The 15,894-nt window shown below is 44.9% G+C and overlaps 1 protein-coding gene across 2 annotated transcripts in view; it reads right to left on the bottom strand.

Moving 5' to 3' along the window:
* UNC50 (unc-50 inner nuclear membrane RNA binding protein) overlaps positions 1 to 15,894 on the bottom strand; it is a 100,498-nt gene that overhangs the window by 36,297 nt on the left and 48,307 nt on the right. For both annotated transcript variants that reach the window (XM_085622813.1, XM_085622814.1), the window contains exon 2: positions 9,957 to 10,240. In XM_085622813.1, coding sequence (XP_085478939.1) covers positions 9,957 to 10,240 — 284 coding nt within the window. The remainder of the gene's footprint in view (positions 1 to 9,956; positions 10,241 to 15,894) is intronic.

The following is a 15,894-nucleotide window of genomic DNA, read 5'->3' as shown; positions in this document are numbered from 1 at the left end:
AGCCTGAAGAAATGATATTTCAATGCAAAAAACGCTTCTCAGTGGTTACATTGGGCCCATTAATTACTTTGGAATTAATATTTCGCTCACCTACTTTTTAGGTCTCGCCTACGCAGCGCGCATGCGTTGCATAGGAAAGAGACCGTTAGCCCTCGATTCCCTTTTTGAGGCAAAAACGTGCTCGTGTTCCATTGCCTTCACTGACAATGCGTGCACATGTGGAGATTCCCTTGCGGGAGCGAGCGGCAGCGCCATATGGTAGCAAATATCGCGCCTTGCCGTTCGCTCTCGCAAGGGAATCGCGCAGGCCCCCTCCTCTCTCCCCTCCTGCCACGCGGGGCATGCGCTTCTGCTTGTTGTTGATACTTTTACCCTAGAGCCCACCTCGCTCCACGCCCCCCTTATCCTGGCCAGATCTGTTCACAGCCCGGTTTGTGACAGGAACTGAGGTAGGTTTGCGTCTTGTGTGAGAGAGAAAGCATGGCGGTCTCTGTGTGAGAGTGTGTGTGTGTGTACAATCTCGGCTGTGCACTGATTAATGCCTTTCAGCAGCGTGAGGAACAGTTTTCAGTCCCTCCACGACGTAACCCCAGGAGGTGCGATCCTGCCATACTTGGAGCATCACAGTCGCCATTACAGTGACTTTTCCTTACGTACACTATTCAATGATTGCATCACTTTCACCACAACGCTGGAAAACTCGGCAAATGTTCATATTGGTACGTAAACAATCGCTCGCCCTGAATGCCACAAGAAGGCGGTCACGCCAGCCTGGCTCACGCTCCCTCCAATAACCACCTCCCTACCCGTGGGCCACCTTTCTTCCTAGCCTGGCCGGGTCAAACGGAAATGACTCCCCAGAGCACAAGTCCCTGGGGTGGACATCATTAGCATCAACAAGAGGCAAATCAGCACGTTGGATAGGTTACACCAGAACACACTCCTTCACTCTGAGGCTACCGCTCTCTTGATGGCAAACAAAAGTGATATGGAAGGCCAAGAATCCAACACTCGATGTGTAGAATATGTGGCAAAGCAACTGGGTAATTGGCTGAACCCGAGTAAACAAATACTAGCTTTAAATGCAGAGGGGCAAGTATGCTGGAGAACAGCGACAACATGACAAGCTTTGACACTCTGAATAAATCTGCTACCGAGATTTCTCACAAACTTCTCGAGTTAAATGGAGCCCAAGTGATGCTAATTAAGTTAAGCCCTGCAATCATCCGTCATCATAAATTTATTTTTATAGTTCACTTCTAACCCCAATGAAGAGGTCGACTTAATTCTTGACTGAAATATGAATTGATAAATCTAATCACACAGAACAACACCATAATTAACATAAATAATTCAAAAACTTCATCCAGCATTGGCAGTTTATTTGTTTTGCTTCAGTACTCTACTAAACATTTTGAAGACAACATTAGGATCGAACATAGGACACAGAGGTAGTTTAAAAAAAAAAAATGATTAGCATACTATCAGGTTAACATTTGCCCAATTGGAAGGCAGAACATAGACTTCCGGTGCACAAACTTGAGTGCAACACAACTCAGTTAACATTTCTATATGCATCCATATCCAGTTTCTGGTCCTCCAAAGCCGTGTTCACAGTAATGATTGGGTAAGGAGGGTGCATATAAACACAGCACGGTGCTATGATTACAGCGGACCACATACTTTGATGGGTATACAGCAAAAAAAAAAATAAGAATTTGAGAAAGGAGGAAATAAAAGGAATCTCAAGAGGCGGGGGGATCAACACAATTTTGGAGGGGTTAGGAGAAATTAAGAAAGTACCACAGAGTCCCTGGGCCCAATGCCTTTTGGAGAATAGGGGAAATGTGATGGTATATGAGGCAGGTGAAAAGGCATCAATCTCAGTCAAATCATATTGGTGGTACTTCTATAGAACAATCTATAGATATGCAGGGAACTGATTCTAGTGGAGGGAGGTAGGAAGTCTTTGAGATATTGTCCTACGTTTCCCTCACCTAATGGAGAGAAGTATCTATAAGGTGCCGTCAGATGTTTTCTCTGTTGTGAGGTCACCCAGCAGACAATCCAAATTGAAGCCTTGATTTGTTCACGCCATAAACTCATAAAAGTGTGTACCACAGGCATGTTGCTTACCCGCCATTTGGTGCTGTGTCTCAGAAAAATCAGTGTGCTTGAGACTTCTGTAGTTGCCATTAACAAGGTGCGATCTCCTTCCTTGCACCCCTGATTTGCACCCAAGCATTCTCCACTCAAAGCTATCTGCCCTCATCAGTGTTGTTTACTGAGATCAGTCAGCATTTCCTTTTTCATTTCACTTGTAGACTTTTGCCCCTGCTACTTCACTTGTTCCACCAGTAGTTGCCTCATAGTGGTGAGATCTCAAATACTGTGGTTAACCAGTAGTTGTCTATCGCAATATTGGACATCAATCACCATCATTGCAACCATATCGTCTGTCTCAAGCTGACACTCATGATGAGCTCTAAAAATGATCAGATAGAATTTTCATGAACCTCTTTAAGTGAAAACAAGGTTGTAATTGTCAAATTGAAGATCTCTCAAGACCAGATATTATTAGTGTTGTAATAGTGACCACAGCAGACAAGATTACATTAGTGGCCACCATATGCAAGAGTCCTACTAGTGATCACCTTAGTGCATCATGCATGGTTACCTGTAGTAATGTAAAAAATGCTTTGCCAATTTTTGAATGCCATTTCTAAAAAGTGTCCCAAATGCTACATGATTTATCACTCACATTTCAGTTTTAAATATATTTTGAAAGTCAGCCATTTTCTCTAAAAATCAGCTTATAAGTTCTGAAAATGAACACATTTTCATCTTAAAATATACACTCTCAATTTTGGTATAGGTATATTAATTCAACCAAGCTGAAGTTCTAATTTAGTAGGCTGTGTTGCATACAGGAGAGCTACTTGCAGGTATGCCTGCAGCATAATCTCCCATAGAAAAATGGATGTTTCCATGTGGCAGGCACCGCACAGTGCCTCTCATGCCCAAATGTCAAGGTCGTGGGGAGACGGTGGCCTTCTAGTGGCCCCCAATGTCGTTTTCCGACAGCCTTTCCATGTCGGAAAGGCCAACATGGAATGGCTGAAACCAACATAATCCAGACGGAGGAAACGCTGTCCTTAAGGGAGTTTCTCATTGGCTCCTTGAGCCCGTCAAAAAGCATAGGTCGATTCCTCCCACTGCGGACTCCAACTGCACGCATCATAACGCGTCGGTTGGACCGCAGCAGGCAATGGCGGTTGGACCGCAACCAAGGAGCTGTCGGTTGTGGTCTGACCACTATCGTAACTGGGCCCAAAATCTTCTTATTTACTGGCTGTCGTTGTTATTGAGACAAGAAATGTTGTTAGTGGGGGATATGTCCTTTTCAGGTCGAGCCTAGCGCAGCGCGCATGCGCTGCCCTAGAAAATGACCACACGCACGAGTATGCTGAAAAGCTGAAGTGATTGGCCATTGCTTGTGGCTTTCAAAAATTGAAAGGCCGCAATTGGCCAAAGGTGGGTGCATGTCCCGCCTTCTCTCAAAAAACGTTAACTCCCCTGGCCTAAGGAGCTCGGGAGCAAGCAGCAGCACGACCGCATACCAGCTACCTTCCTGACATTCCTTGTCTAATTAGCGCGGTCACTTTAACTTCCGTAGCCGCGCTTGTTGCAGGTTAGGCTTGTGTTAAATTGCTTTGTAAACTCCTATCAAAAACATTCGGTAACAGCACCACCTACTGGCAAATCTCAGGAGAAAAGAATGAAAACATGGAAAGAAAGTCAGGCTGTCTGCTTGCTGTGCGCCTGCGGCAGAATTCGAAATTTCCCTCAGTGTAGGGCACAAATTATTTCATATACACGCCAAACGGGTAGAAGATGTGGGTTATACCTAGAGCTGCCAATTTGCGAGCTGGGGAACCAGGTACGAGTCTCGGCGTTGGTTCAACAGCCTGTGATTCTGGGGAAATCTCGTAACAAATGAATGCGTCCTTGTGTAATGTAACTGCCGCTCATGTACCACGCTCCAATACATTGTGGTTTTCAAACGCCTAATTTTCAAAAAGAACGTCAGTGGTGAAGCACCGTTCATGGACTAGTTCTTACAGACCGCGTGTGGTTCACCAGTGGCTTTCCCAATATGCCACCAACCCGAAACAACTGGTTCATGTTCCCTACCTCTCTTGTAGATGCCCATTCACAACCGGGTAACATTTGCTTCTGTAATCATGCATAGCTTTGTCTCAGAAAGGAGAGGGGTTTTAGATTCCTGGATGCCATGCTTTTCCCTTTTTACGAAGAGGAGAAATGCCACAGTACGCTGCACAGAGGGCCTGGGTACAGCAAGGCAACCTCATCTAGGGAAGGTCAAAATTAAAAATAAGTTAATCGCTTCCAAGGCCAAAGATTATACATTTCAACTGACACGGGTGCACTCTAGTATCATTGTGACATACATTCTTAATAGACGTCCTACTTAAATTCAGGTATTTGTCCGCAGATGCAGAAGACATGCGAAGGACACTTTATTCAAAATCTTATTTCCATGAAACCTGCATCTTTTGCCCTGACAAGAAATGCAAATATTCAGGCTCCACATCAGATCTGTCCGGAGCGGAACAGATATCGGGAGAAACATGCCCTGTACTCACGTAGATCAGTGAAACAGGAAGAGTAGTTATAAAGTTTTCCAGGGCCCTGCCATGCGTCCTTGCAAATTTTAATTTGATGGGCTCTCTATCAATGCTATGAATTGTGCACCACAGTGTTTCTTCTGGTGGAAGGCAAATTGCGACAGGCTGCGTGACATTCCTAGAAGTGGCAACAAGGCATTGTATAGTTCGAAATGCCCCACAGAGAAGGTTACTAAGACTGGTCATGGAAAATGATTAACAGCCAGGACACCAGGAGGAGGAAAAGCAGCCATTCTCCAGGGACCTTGGGACAACTTAGGGACCAACAAGATACATGATTATTTAAGGCCCAGTGATCCCCTATCCATAATTATTTATGATAGAGTGGTGGGTGCTTCTTTGTATATTCCAGTCATTACCACTTTGAGGTATTGTGCTTTTTCTTTATGTCTCAAGGCAGACAGCATTTGTCAGTTGTCAAATGAGTAACTGTTCTTTACCGCTTGGGTCACAGGGCATTAGTTATTACTGCAGTGCTTGAAAGCATCGGACTCCTACCTGGGCCTTAACTCCCTCCCCTCGGAGGTAGCAAAGTAGAACAGTCAATACTAAATCACATAGGTAGTTATGGGTTAGGGAACTGGTTTTTGATTTAGACCTTGATAGAGGGAGGCAATAGCCTCTCTCTAAGCTTCTGCCAACCATGACCTGAGCCAACAGTTACAAGGCAGAGGGAGAGCATGTAGCCTAACGGCTAGGGCAGTTGACCTCGAATCTGGGGAACCGGGTTTGGTTCTCGCATCGACGATCAACATCCTGTGATTCTGGGCAAATCACTTAATCTCCCTGTGCCTATCAAAAAAATGAATGTGTCCATCTGTAACGCAACTGGTGCTCATTTAGAGCGCTCTGATACCCGATACCTTCGGGATAAGTTTGCGCTATATAAAACTCCGGAAAAAATAAAAGACAGAAGAGGGAATAGCAGTAAAGGGACTGTGGTATCCCCTAATTTCCCATCAGAACATCAAGCACCACCATGTAAGGACTGAGAGGTGGTATTCGCCACTTAATTTTTACATTGCCTCGCAGGGCAGAAAGGCAGTGATTGAGTGGCACTATCACCCTTGCCCCCAGGCTTTCCTTCCTTGGGCTCAGGAAATTCTGTGGATTACACATCAGGCTGTTGCACATGAACATGTGGCATTTCACAACACCACAACACTGGGTTTTTAAGGTAACTGTTGTAAAAGTTCGTACATGTCTTTCTAACCCAGTTTGGGCATTCTTAGATTAGATACAAATCTCAGCATTTGAATACCACTAAGTTGGTGGTGAAGACCAGGGAAATAGGCCTCCGAATTAGAAGCCTTAATTCACAAAAATGGGCCCGTTTTAGTGTAAAAGACATCAGTAAAGATAAAAAAAAATGTAAGAAATTCTAATTCTTCAAAAATTCTGTCGATGTGGCGTTTCTGCGGTACTTGGAGTCAATACCCCTCCTCCATCAGGACAAATTCATGTATGTGCAAACACCATGCATTTCAACAATTAAAACTTTGCTACTGCATTTAGCAAGAGTCAAGGATTTGTCTGGATTTAGCTTTCTCCAGTTTTCGTTGGTGCACTTTCTCTTAAAGGTCAGGAAGTACAAGTCCTTGGTTCCTTGTTACACCAGAATACACTTCCTTTACATCATACATTTTTATTTGCCTCAATGTGTCTCCCTTGCTTCACAGTAAAAGGAGAATCTTCAAAGTACACAAGGGTGCCTCGTGTTTTCAATTGTTTGCAGCTCTCTGGTCTTTAAAAGACCCACTAGGAGCTGGGACGCTGGGTCTCTGTTCTTCGATATATAAACGACGATGAAACGCCACATCAACAGAATTTTTAAAGAATTTGGACCGGTGATAGAATTTTTTAAGAATTAGAATTTTTTAATAATTACATTTTTTTAATCTGTAATGTCTTTTATAATTGATGTGTGATGTACAAATTGTGATGATATTAAGAATGGAGGATTTGCTGATATGTCTCTGCAAATTGGATGTAATACCCAACTACACTAAGAGTCCACACATATCCTGTCTGTTTATGTAGGTTTTTAATGACTGTCCAATTGTATCTCTATATATTGTGAATTTTTTTTAAAATATTCATATGAAGGGAGTAGCTTAAACATGTAAACTACATTTCTGTGATCCCTTTAGTATGCCACCTGATCCGTGTTGTGATGCAAGATTAAGCGAAACGTGAAATATTAAAAGGAACAAAATCATTGACACAGAATAGTTTAACATTTTTACATTATTTGTTCAGAATCGTTCAGCGTTATTTACCAGTAAAGTTAAGGACAAAAATATAGGGCCCGATAAGGACTCAATTCAGTGTCTGTTTTTAATTATTAACGGGCCTGAGACTCAGAGGGACACGGCCCACTTAAAGCCCTGGTCTGAACCGAACAAAGTCTTTTTTTAGGTCGAGCCTGGGAGAGGCATGCTGCATTCCAGTATGGACTTGAAGCTCCGCCCACTCTCCAGCTATATTTTATCATTGTCCTTTGTAAATGCTGGCTTCTGATTCGTTAATAAGCTTGTAAGTCCCGCTTTAGTACCTCCTTGTCTTCATTTGTGACCCCCCATGAGGACTGCCCTTTTATTTCCGTTGTTACACAGTATGTCTTATTTAGTCTGTAAGCACTATTTTTTTTAATGAGTTGCTCCTACTGCAGGCACAATATACTTTCCTGCAACATTCAGTGCCATGTGCGCCTTTACTTTCAAAGCAGCCGGGGACAATGGTGGCCGCTTCTTTCAAATGAAATAGGTCTTGCATTTACAAGAGTTTAAGCTATTGGAATTGTAAATGAAAATGCCTTTTATTTATGTGTTAATTTTCAAAACGGATAAATAAAAGGCATTGTCATTTACAATGCCAATAGCCTAAACTCTCGCAAATGCGAGACCTATTGCATTGCAAATGCTTGTTAAAATCTGTTTTAGCACGAAATCGGACTAACAATGTTTTAATCCGATGTTGATTTAGATTTAGCCGGTAGGGAGCAGTGTTACTTCATTTACAAGCATGTATATTTCCTCCTCAAATTATACCTGGAATGTCAGTATTATGGGAGTATAGTGTCTCGGCATCTTGTTAGCAATTATTAATTTCCTGCACTTGCCACGTATGCTGCATAATATACAGATTTAAACAAAAGGTTTCTTGCCCAAACGTCGCTAAAAGAAGCATGGCAATCGTCATACAGCGCACTGCCACGATATAAGACGTAACTACTCGCCTTCCAGTTGCCGATTGCGGTATTCAGATTTTAAACTGCTTGCTACTAAAACGATTACAATGTTGCCCAGACAGTATTAATGCCACCCAGTCAATGACAGGGGATTAGCTTTAATATGCATCACGAAACAAAACTTTCATATTTAAATGCAATTCAACAGGATGGAGAAGGCGAATCCTACTCTATCATGAACTGTCTGTGGGAGTTCAGCCATGGAGCAATGCAGATAAATGCTCCATATATTCCTATAGCAGTGCAGCTGAAGTGAATTCATTAGATAAAGCTTAAATTATGGCACTGTTATTAACTTTCTAACCGATAAAAAAAAAGCTTCTAGTATCCATGGCGCTATTCTTCTTGCATCACAATTTTTGACTGGAAAGCAGCGTTAAATACCATTGGCTATATAGTGCTCCTCAACCGCCCAGCCACCCATGTCTGAATTAAAGGACTTGCTCTCAAGGATTTGCTTCCCTTCTAGAAAATCAGACCCACCAGGTTAAGCTATAAATCTTCCTTTCAGAGACTACTTCGTTGGGAAGGTCTGCACCGTTAACTGCTGATTTAGCTCTTCATGTGAGCCAATTCTTCAGGTACCTGCAGCTTAGGCACACCCTGGACAGTCATGTGTCTGAATTGGGGGCAGTACCCGAGTTCCATTCCCAGGAGGCAAAGACAAAACATGGGGAAAATATGGGACATCACAAGTGAATAGGCCCCTCATCATTAACTCCCATGACCCGTTCCTGAGTGTTAGAGAAAAGTGGAGTGATGACCTTGGTGTCACAGTTGATGACAATTGGCTCAAAGCAAAAATGCCCACCAGACTTTTGGCTATTTTATCCGACTGTCTTCTAAACGTTGGCATTATGTACAATTCCATCCCTTCAGGCTACAGCGGAAGGGTAAATCTCGGTGTATTGGAGATGCAACAACAAAGGGAACATTCCCGTACGTCATCTGGGGTTGCCCAATCATTACTACATATTGGGCTGGAATGCACACATACTTGTATTAAGTATTGGGTCACAACTTCTTACTAGATAGGCGGCCTTGCTGCGGATTATGGATGGTTGGGACTGTGGCCTTAGTGTAAGTTTGCTAGTTGGGCTGAGCTGATTGCTAAGCAAAACTTCGGAAAGAAATGGCGAAGCATCACTCCTCCATCCCTTGGTGAGTGGCGGGGAGGCATGGACAGATGTGTCTTGGCAGAGGAGACGGTTTACAAAGCTAGAGGCTGCCCCAATAAATATCAGCGGATCTGGTCCAAAAGGAAACAACAAAAAGCCACTTCCTGATCATAGTCCGGAGGTTTCTATGCATAAACATGCATTATTTAAGATGGGGATAGCTGGATGTCTGTTTAAATCCCATCTGCAATTGGGCAGGATGTGTGTTTGATTTGATAAATTATATGTTTTATTGTACATCGTTTCTGTCTGTGCGTATACTGGTTTACTGTAGTGAAAAGGTTTTAAAAAAAATAAAAAGAAACTGCTCCAACCTCAGCAAGTTGGTATATACAGCTGTGCTCTCATTAAACTTTGATACGTACATTAGTCTCCTTGGCCCAAATGACAAGCTCTACATCCAAATAAAAAGAAACTGCTTCCACCCCCAGCAAAGTGATAAATACATCTGTGCTCTTAATAAACTTTAATACGTACATTAGTCTCCAAGGGCCCAAATAACAAGCCTTTCAAGAACTGGATATTTCTAGACCCATCTTCCTCTAGCATCCTACTACTTTGTGGCCTCACCTCAACACTTCAATAAAAAAAAGTGCACAAATGAGGGTGCGGGGTTCTGCTTGTGTCTCTCTCTGCCTTTTTTTATCCAGGTGCTTGGCCTTGATTTCATACTTGTCCATATCCCAGTCATTGTTGACAACCTCACCTCACCCACTCCCTGTTTAACTCTTTGAAGTTAATAAGAAACATTAAGCTTTGTACAATGTATTCTGAAAATCAATTCTACAGTTTTACTTTTTCCAGATGTTAGAAACTTACCACACAACCAGATGCTTAGTAATACAAGGAAAGCTGGATCGTCTCTTGCCCACTGGTCCTTGGTTTGTTTCCTGTAATGAAAGTTTCGGTAAACTCGCTGAGGTGAAGTAAAGAGATAGAGCATTTGCCAAATGGCAAACTCAAAGTCCATCTGGCGAAAACGGAAGAGTCGCCGCAGGTATTTGTATCGTTTGGCCCCCGCTGTGTGTCGCGCTGCATCTCTTGAATTGAGGGCCCCATTGCCCGGAGATGGGGAATTGACCGAGGTGGTTGGTAACATATTTCTGAAAACAAAAAAAGACTAGTATGTAATGTAACATAAAATAGTTAACCATCACAGTTTGTTCACTGGGCTCATGTGCTCATTGTTGGGAATGATTTTCAGTGGGATTTACAACAAGATCTCAATATTACCCATTTGCATTAAATACCCGAGGTCCTCATCAGGACCAAAGTGACCCAGTCATTCAACACTCAAATCACATCATAATTGGGTAGAGAAGATTCTCTGTTAGCTTATCGTCATCTCTACTGTTTTAGCAAACAGCAACAAAAAAACCCAAAGGTATTGAAATATCAAAACGTTTGACCTTGGACTCTCTTTCTTGAAAGGGTCACCAACTGCTCTTCTAATGCTATCAAGTTCACACACAAATGATCATACATTTCACCAGTTATTATTTGCTTTTTGCTTTGATTCACAGGAGCACTGCAAAGGCACTTTAAGTAAATGACTAACCCACAACCATCTTCTCTTTTACCAATACAATCTTATTGATGCAATTTACAGTGTGTGGAAGTATGGTTTCCTCTCTGTTCACATTAAATCTAGCCAACATTATGATTAGTTTCCTCGAGGAATTTGCCTCGGGTATTTAGCACTGCTGAAATACGATTTAAAATTGTTTTATTAAGGAATTCTTAGGATCAAGTGTTTGGTTTAATCAAGAAAACTTACCAACATCATACAGTTCAGAAGTGTCACCACACCGCAGAGTTCAAATAATGTGAGGAAGAGGACACCTGCCTTTCAACCCCCGTATACTTCGAGAAGCAGAAATAAAGTAATATACTTTATATATATCCAAACAACCTTCTCAAAGCAAAAACATCACATTTGCCTGCATACTCTCACTTCAACTTTTAAGTCTATGCTCGGCATGCATATTTCCATGGGAGAACAACCTAATTTAGAAGGGTTTCTTTTTCTTCATGAGGGCATACCATGAATTAAAGTCATGAAGCACAGTCAATCTCTCACTACACACCTCCTACAAATTTGTAGAAATCTATTTTGGGAAGACTTTAGACCAGGGGTACTCACAAACTTTCTCTCAGGGGACAAATTTACAGTGTGGTTTGTGGCAGAGGGCCTCCCTGGTGGGGGCGGGGTCAGTGGGGCGGGGCTAGAGCAAAAAAACGGTGTCCATGAGGTTGAACACAGGCCCCTGCAGTGGACGCCTTCGTCCACTGAGCCACCAAACCTGGCATACGCACATCTCTCTCTCTCTCTCTCTCTCTCTCTCTCTCTCAATGCCTGTCTCCCTCTCTCCCTCCATCTCCCTCTCTCCCTCCGTCTCCCTTTCTCCTTCCGTCTCCCTCTCTCCTTCCCTCTCCCTCCCTCCTTCCGTCTCCCTCTCCCTCCCTGCCTCCCTCCGTCTCCCTCCCCCTCCCTCCGTCTACCTCCCGTCTCCGTCTCTCTCCTTCCCTCTCTTCCTCTCCATCTCCCTCCCCCTCTCTCCGTCTCCCTCCCCCTCTCTCCGTCTGCCTCTCTCCGTGCCTGTCCCTGCCTCTGCCTGCCTCCTGCCTTTATCTGTCAGTCTGTCCCTGTCTATCTATATCTCTCTCTGTCTCTGGGCCTCGGGCAGTGCACACTTGTGTCTACATGTCCCCGACACCAGCCCATAAACAGCCCCCCCATTCCCCCCCTCTCCCTGTGTAATGTAAAAGCCAGCTCTCAGACCCTGCTGCCCTCCATCACCACACCTGGCTCTCACTCCCTGCTGCCCCCGTCACCCTCTGCCATTTCACCCGGCTCTCACTCCTCGCTGGCTCTCACTCCCTGCTGCCCCCCCCCCCACCTCACTGGGCACTCTCACCCTGCTGTCCTCTGTCACCTCACCCTGCATGTGTGGCAGCCCGGGCTGAGACAGCTTCCCGGGCTGACACAGCCTCACCGGAGAACTTCACGGGTCTTTAAAAGACCATTTACTTGCGAATGAGGCTTTGTTGTATTTCACCTCTTCTTAGCGCCCCTGCATCTCCACTCAGAGGCGCAACTAGAGTCAAATCTCGGGGGGAGGGGGGGGGGGAGGCTAAGAAAACATTTGGGGGGGGGGGGGGAGGCTGATTCTTCAAGCAAAAGGCAGAGTGGAGCTGCAGGGGCTGTAAGCAGGGGTGAACACCATCAAAGCCTCGTTAACAAGCAAAAGGTCTTTTAAAGACCTGTGAAGTGCTCGGGTGCAGCTGCGTGTGTTCCCGGGAAGCTCTCTCATCCCGGGCAGCCAAACACGACGGGGGCTGAAGCCCTTTGAGTCCAATGGGCGTTGTACGCCTGTCTCCACTCTATCCTGGAATCTCCTGGCCCCCATAGAGCAGTCTCTCTCGGAGTCCGGCGGTGTTTGCTGACACACTTTGAAAAATACAAAAAAAAAACAAGGTACGATGTCTGCATGGTCTGCGGGCCGCCAAGGAAGGCTTGCCGGGCCACTGGCGGCCCGCGGGCCGTACTATGAGTACCCCTGCTCTAGACTGTGAAGAGAATAGGAGAACAAGAGTGACATACATTATACCTGCAAACTAAAGACCATATTCATCTAGGACTTAAATTGCAAATAACTTGAAGATTTCAGACATTTTTGTTCAGCCACAATTGCTGCATTACAGACCCCCTACATAGAGTGAAGAAATGTGGATGGGTAACACCACCCTAGATTGCTCATAGTGAACTCCTTCAAGACATACTTGGAGTTTCTAGGTTTTCCCCAGTGACAAGCTACTACTATGTGATGTCAGGGATACGTATCACTGTAGTCCCGCGACCGGGACAACCAAGATGGCTGCCATCACGCACCAGGAGGGCAAGTCAGTTACTGTCCCAGCAGCGCGGAACGCTGATCATGTGACCGCCGCTGCACTCAAAGCACGGAGAGCGCGGAACGCTGAGGAAGAGGGAGACGCGCCGTCAGAGGGAGGTGCGCTGTCGGAGGGAGACGCGCTATCAGAGGGAACAGGAACGCCAGGAGAGGAGCCCAGGAGAGAGGAGCCCACCAGAAAGACCCAGGAGAAAGAGGCAGGGGCAGACTGTGGGGGGTCATTACCGGTCCAACCGTCCTGAGAGAGAGGACGACGTCTTGGCTCCTTCTGCCACGACCCAGGAGGGCCGTGGCTAGAGGCAAGTACCACTCTTCCGTTATTTTGTAATTGGGAAGTGCTGGGAGCCCTGAGGCACCTTTAAAACACACTGCTACTTGGATGTTTAGGTGGAGGTCTATACCGGAATCCCCTAGCCCTTCTCCTAACCTTATTTTTTTTGTTTTTGTGTTTGCTTTCATTGAGGGAAAATCAAAGCATACCGCCAAGCCCCCGCAACAGCCCATTGGGAGGAAGGGAGAAGGAACCTAGCCCTGTTGTACCCAGAGAGAGGACGTTTACAGAGGAAGACTACTTCCCTTGTCTGCGGACTGTTCTGTGAACCTTTTTTTTGTTTCCTTTCAGTTTGAGGTAAAAACTCCCTAATAAAGAAACACTAGCATGACAGAGTCCTCCTTTTTTCATTAGTAACCCTCTGCATGGCCACGGAGTGATTACGATTACAAATCTGATCAAAGGATCATCTACAGTTTTGACCTTCCCCAATCACGAAGCCTGGAGCCACCCACAGGTGGCACATGTGTTATCCTGCCAGGTAGCAGGGGCTTTCGATTTGTTATGATTTGATTTCAAACACAGGCCTATAGCAAACTGCAGCTTTACACAGCTCACTACTGCTTTACAGGTGAGGAAGCCATTAGGAGTAAGGCAAGCCCAACCCTCTGTGTTCTATAATTTACAGAAATATCTTTATGAGGTGCTCTGGGGCTAGGGAATGTCGACTTGAAATAACCACAGAACAGCCGATCCACAGTGGGTAGACCAATAAGGGAGAACACAGTTGTTACTCTGATACGCAAGAGTTGGCACAAGTGAGGGTGGCGTTGGGAACGCTGGAGACCATCTGACATGTGGACACCGACTATCTCACAATCAGGCACTAATAATCCATAGAAGAGGCATGGCTGCATCCACACACCTACTACTCCAACAAACTTTGGACCCTTGCAGTGGACTTACTGAGATACTGACAACCATGCCTCATACATGACCAAGCTCCAACTGACTTTATACTTAGGCAACAAGACAGGGCAAGATGGATTCTGAGACACACAAGCTTGTGGGGTGGTCTAGGAGGTGGGTACAGATTGCCAATGGATAATATGCTGGATGTAGTCCTGGTGGCCAGTGGAAAATCCTGAGCAGCTCTGGAGCAGAAAACAGATACCATAACAATAGACCTGAATCTGCCGAGAGCTGACCAGAGCAAGAAATCTAACAGGGATGCGGAGACTGAATCAGCACTGGCGACACTACGCTCCTCACTAGGGGTGCTCTAAAAACAAGTGTCAGGTCTACGAGAGAGGGTCAGATATTTTGAGTACATTGCTGAAGGCTCCCAAGTGGGGGTCTTGGAGGAATAACTTGTGTGTCATGGGTTTCCCCAAGAAGATAGATGGTCCCCCAAAGGAGTTATATCTAGAAGAATGGATTGCCACTAATTTAGCGCAAAGAAGCTTCTCCACGATTTTTGAGACAGAGTGCATATAGATTCCCACAATACCTCCTAGACCGGTCTCACCCTGTCATCAAGTGGTGACTCGCCTGTTAAATTACAGGAACAGTGGCAGACTTCTCCAGCTTGCCCAACGTAATGAGAAGTACAATGCTTAAAACACCAAGGTACATAAGTACCCAGGCTTCAAGGCTGTGTTCTAACAACAATGCAACACATTTATTGAGGTCCAGAGATATCTCAGAACACTAGGGCCGAAATACACGTTGCTTTTTGCTGGCAAAACTATGAACCTTTGATGACAAAAGTTAACACCTTTTCACAGACGCTGAAGGCACTAGAGAAGGGGCAGAGAAGTGGGTGACAGAGCATACAATAATAGTGACTGAAGCATCAAAAAGGCCTATGCGTGGGGGCACAACAGGACAAGACTGTGAAACAGATACAAACCATCTAAAGAGCAATGTCAGAAAGACCAATCAAAGATGGTGAGAGATCCCAATCATTGGAGATCAGCAGAGCGGGATACCCCGGACAACGCAGCGGAATCAGGGATAGCAGGACCAGACACAAAACCAGGCAATGTAAACCCAGTTATTGAACTGGATTACACCCATAGCATTGGAATCTTTCGAGCCACTTGCCTTATTGGCACATCTAGAATGGGGCAGATAGAGGACCAGTGTCCCCACACAGTGGCTGTAGGAAGTTTCTTCTACCTAAAGAAACGAGTTAGGGAATCAGACATTTTTTGTGTCTATGAAGGCCGGAGGGGAGACACGCTTTGGAATAGGAAGCCTTCAAGTTGTTTGTTATCTGGGGTAGGTGTATAGTGAACATGCATGATGAACAAGTGACACTATTGGGAGATACTTCAATTAGAGGCAGAGGGGATATGACTGAAGACAGAAGCATTAGGGAGCATACAGAAGAGAGAGGAGTTTTCCCAGTGGAGATCAGATATGGAGTGCAGGTTGCAACTGTTGGATTACAGGAAGTATGTAGTCAGGCAGAGAGAAAGACTGGGACAAATGGGGATACATTTCAGGGTGAACATCCCTATAACAATGAAGGCAATAACTCCAGCTACTGCAGACTTCCCATTTAGTA

This window comes from Triturus cristatus, chromosome 8, assembly GCF_964204655.1.
Source record: "Triturus cristatus chromosome 8, aTriCri1.1, whole genome shotgun sequence".
NCBI lineage: Eukaryota > Metazoa > Chordata > Amphibia > Caudata > Salamandridae > Triturus > Triturus cristatus.
The sequence above is the reverse complement of the archived record's forward strand: the minus strand, read 5'-3'. Positions and strand labels throughout refer to the sequence as shown.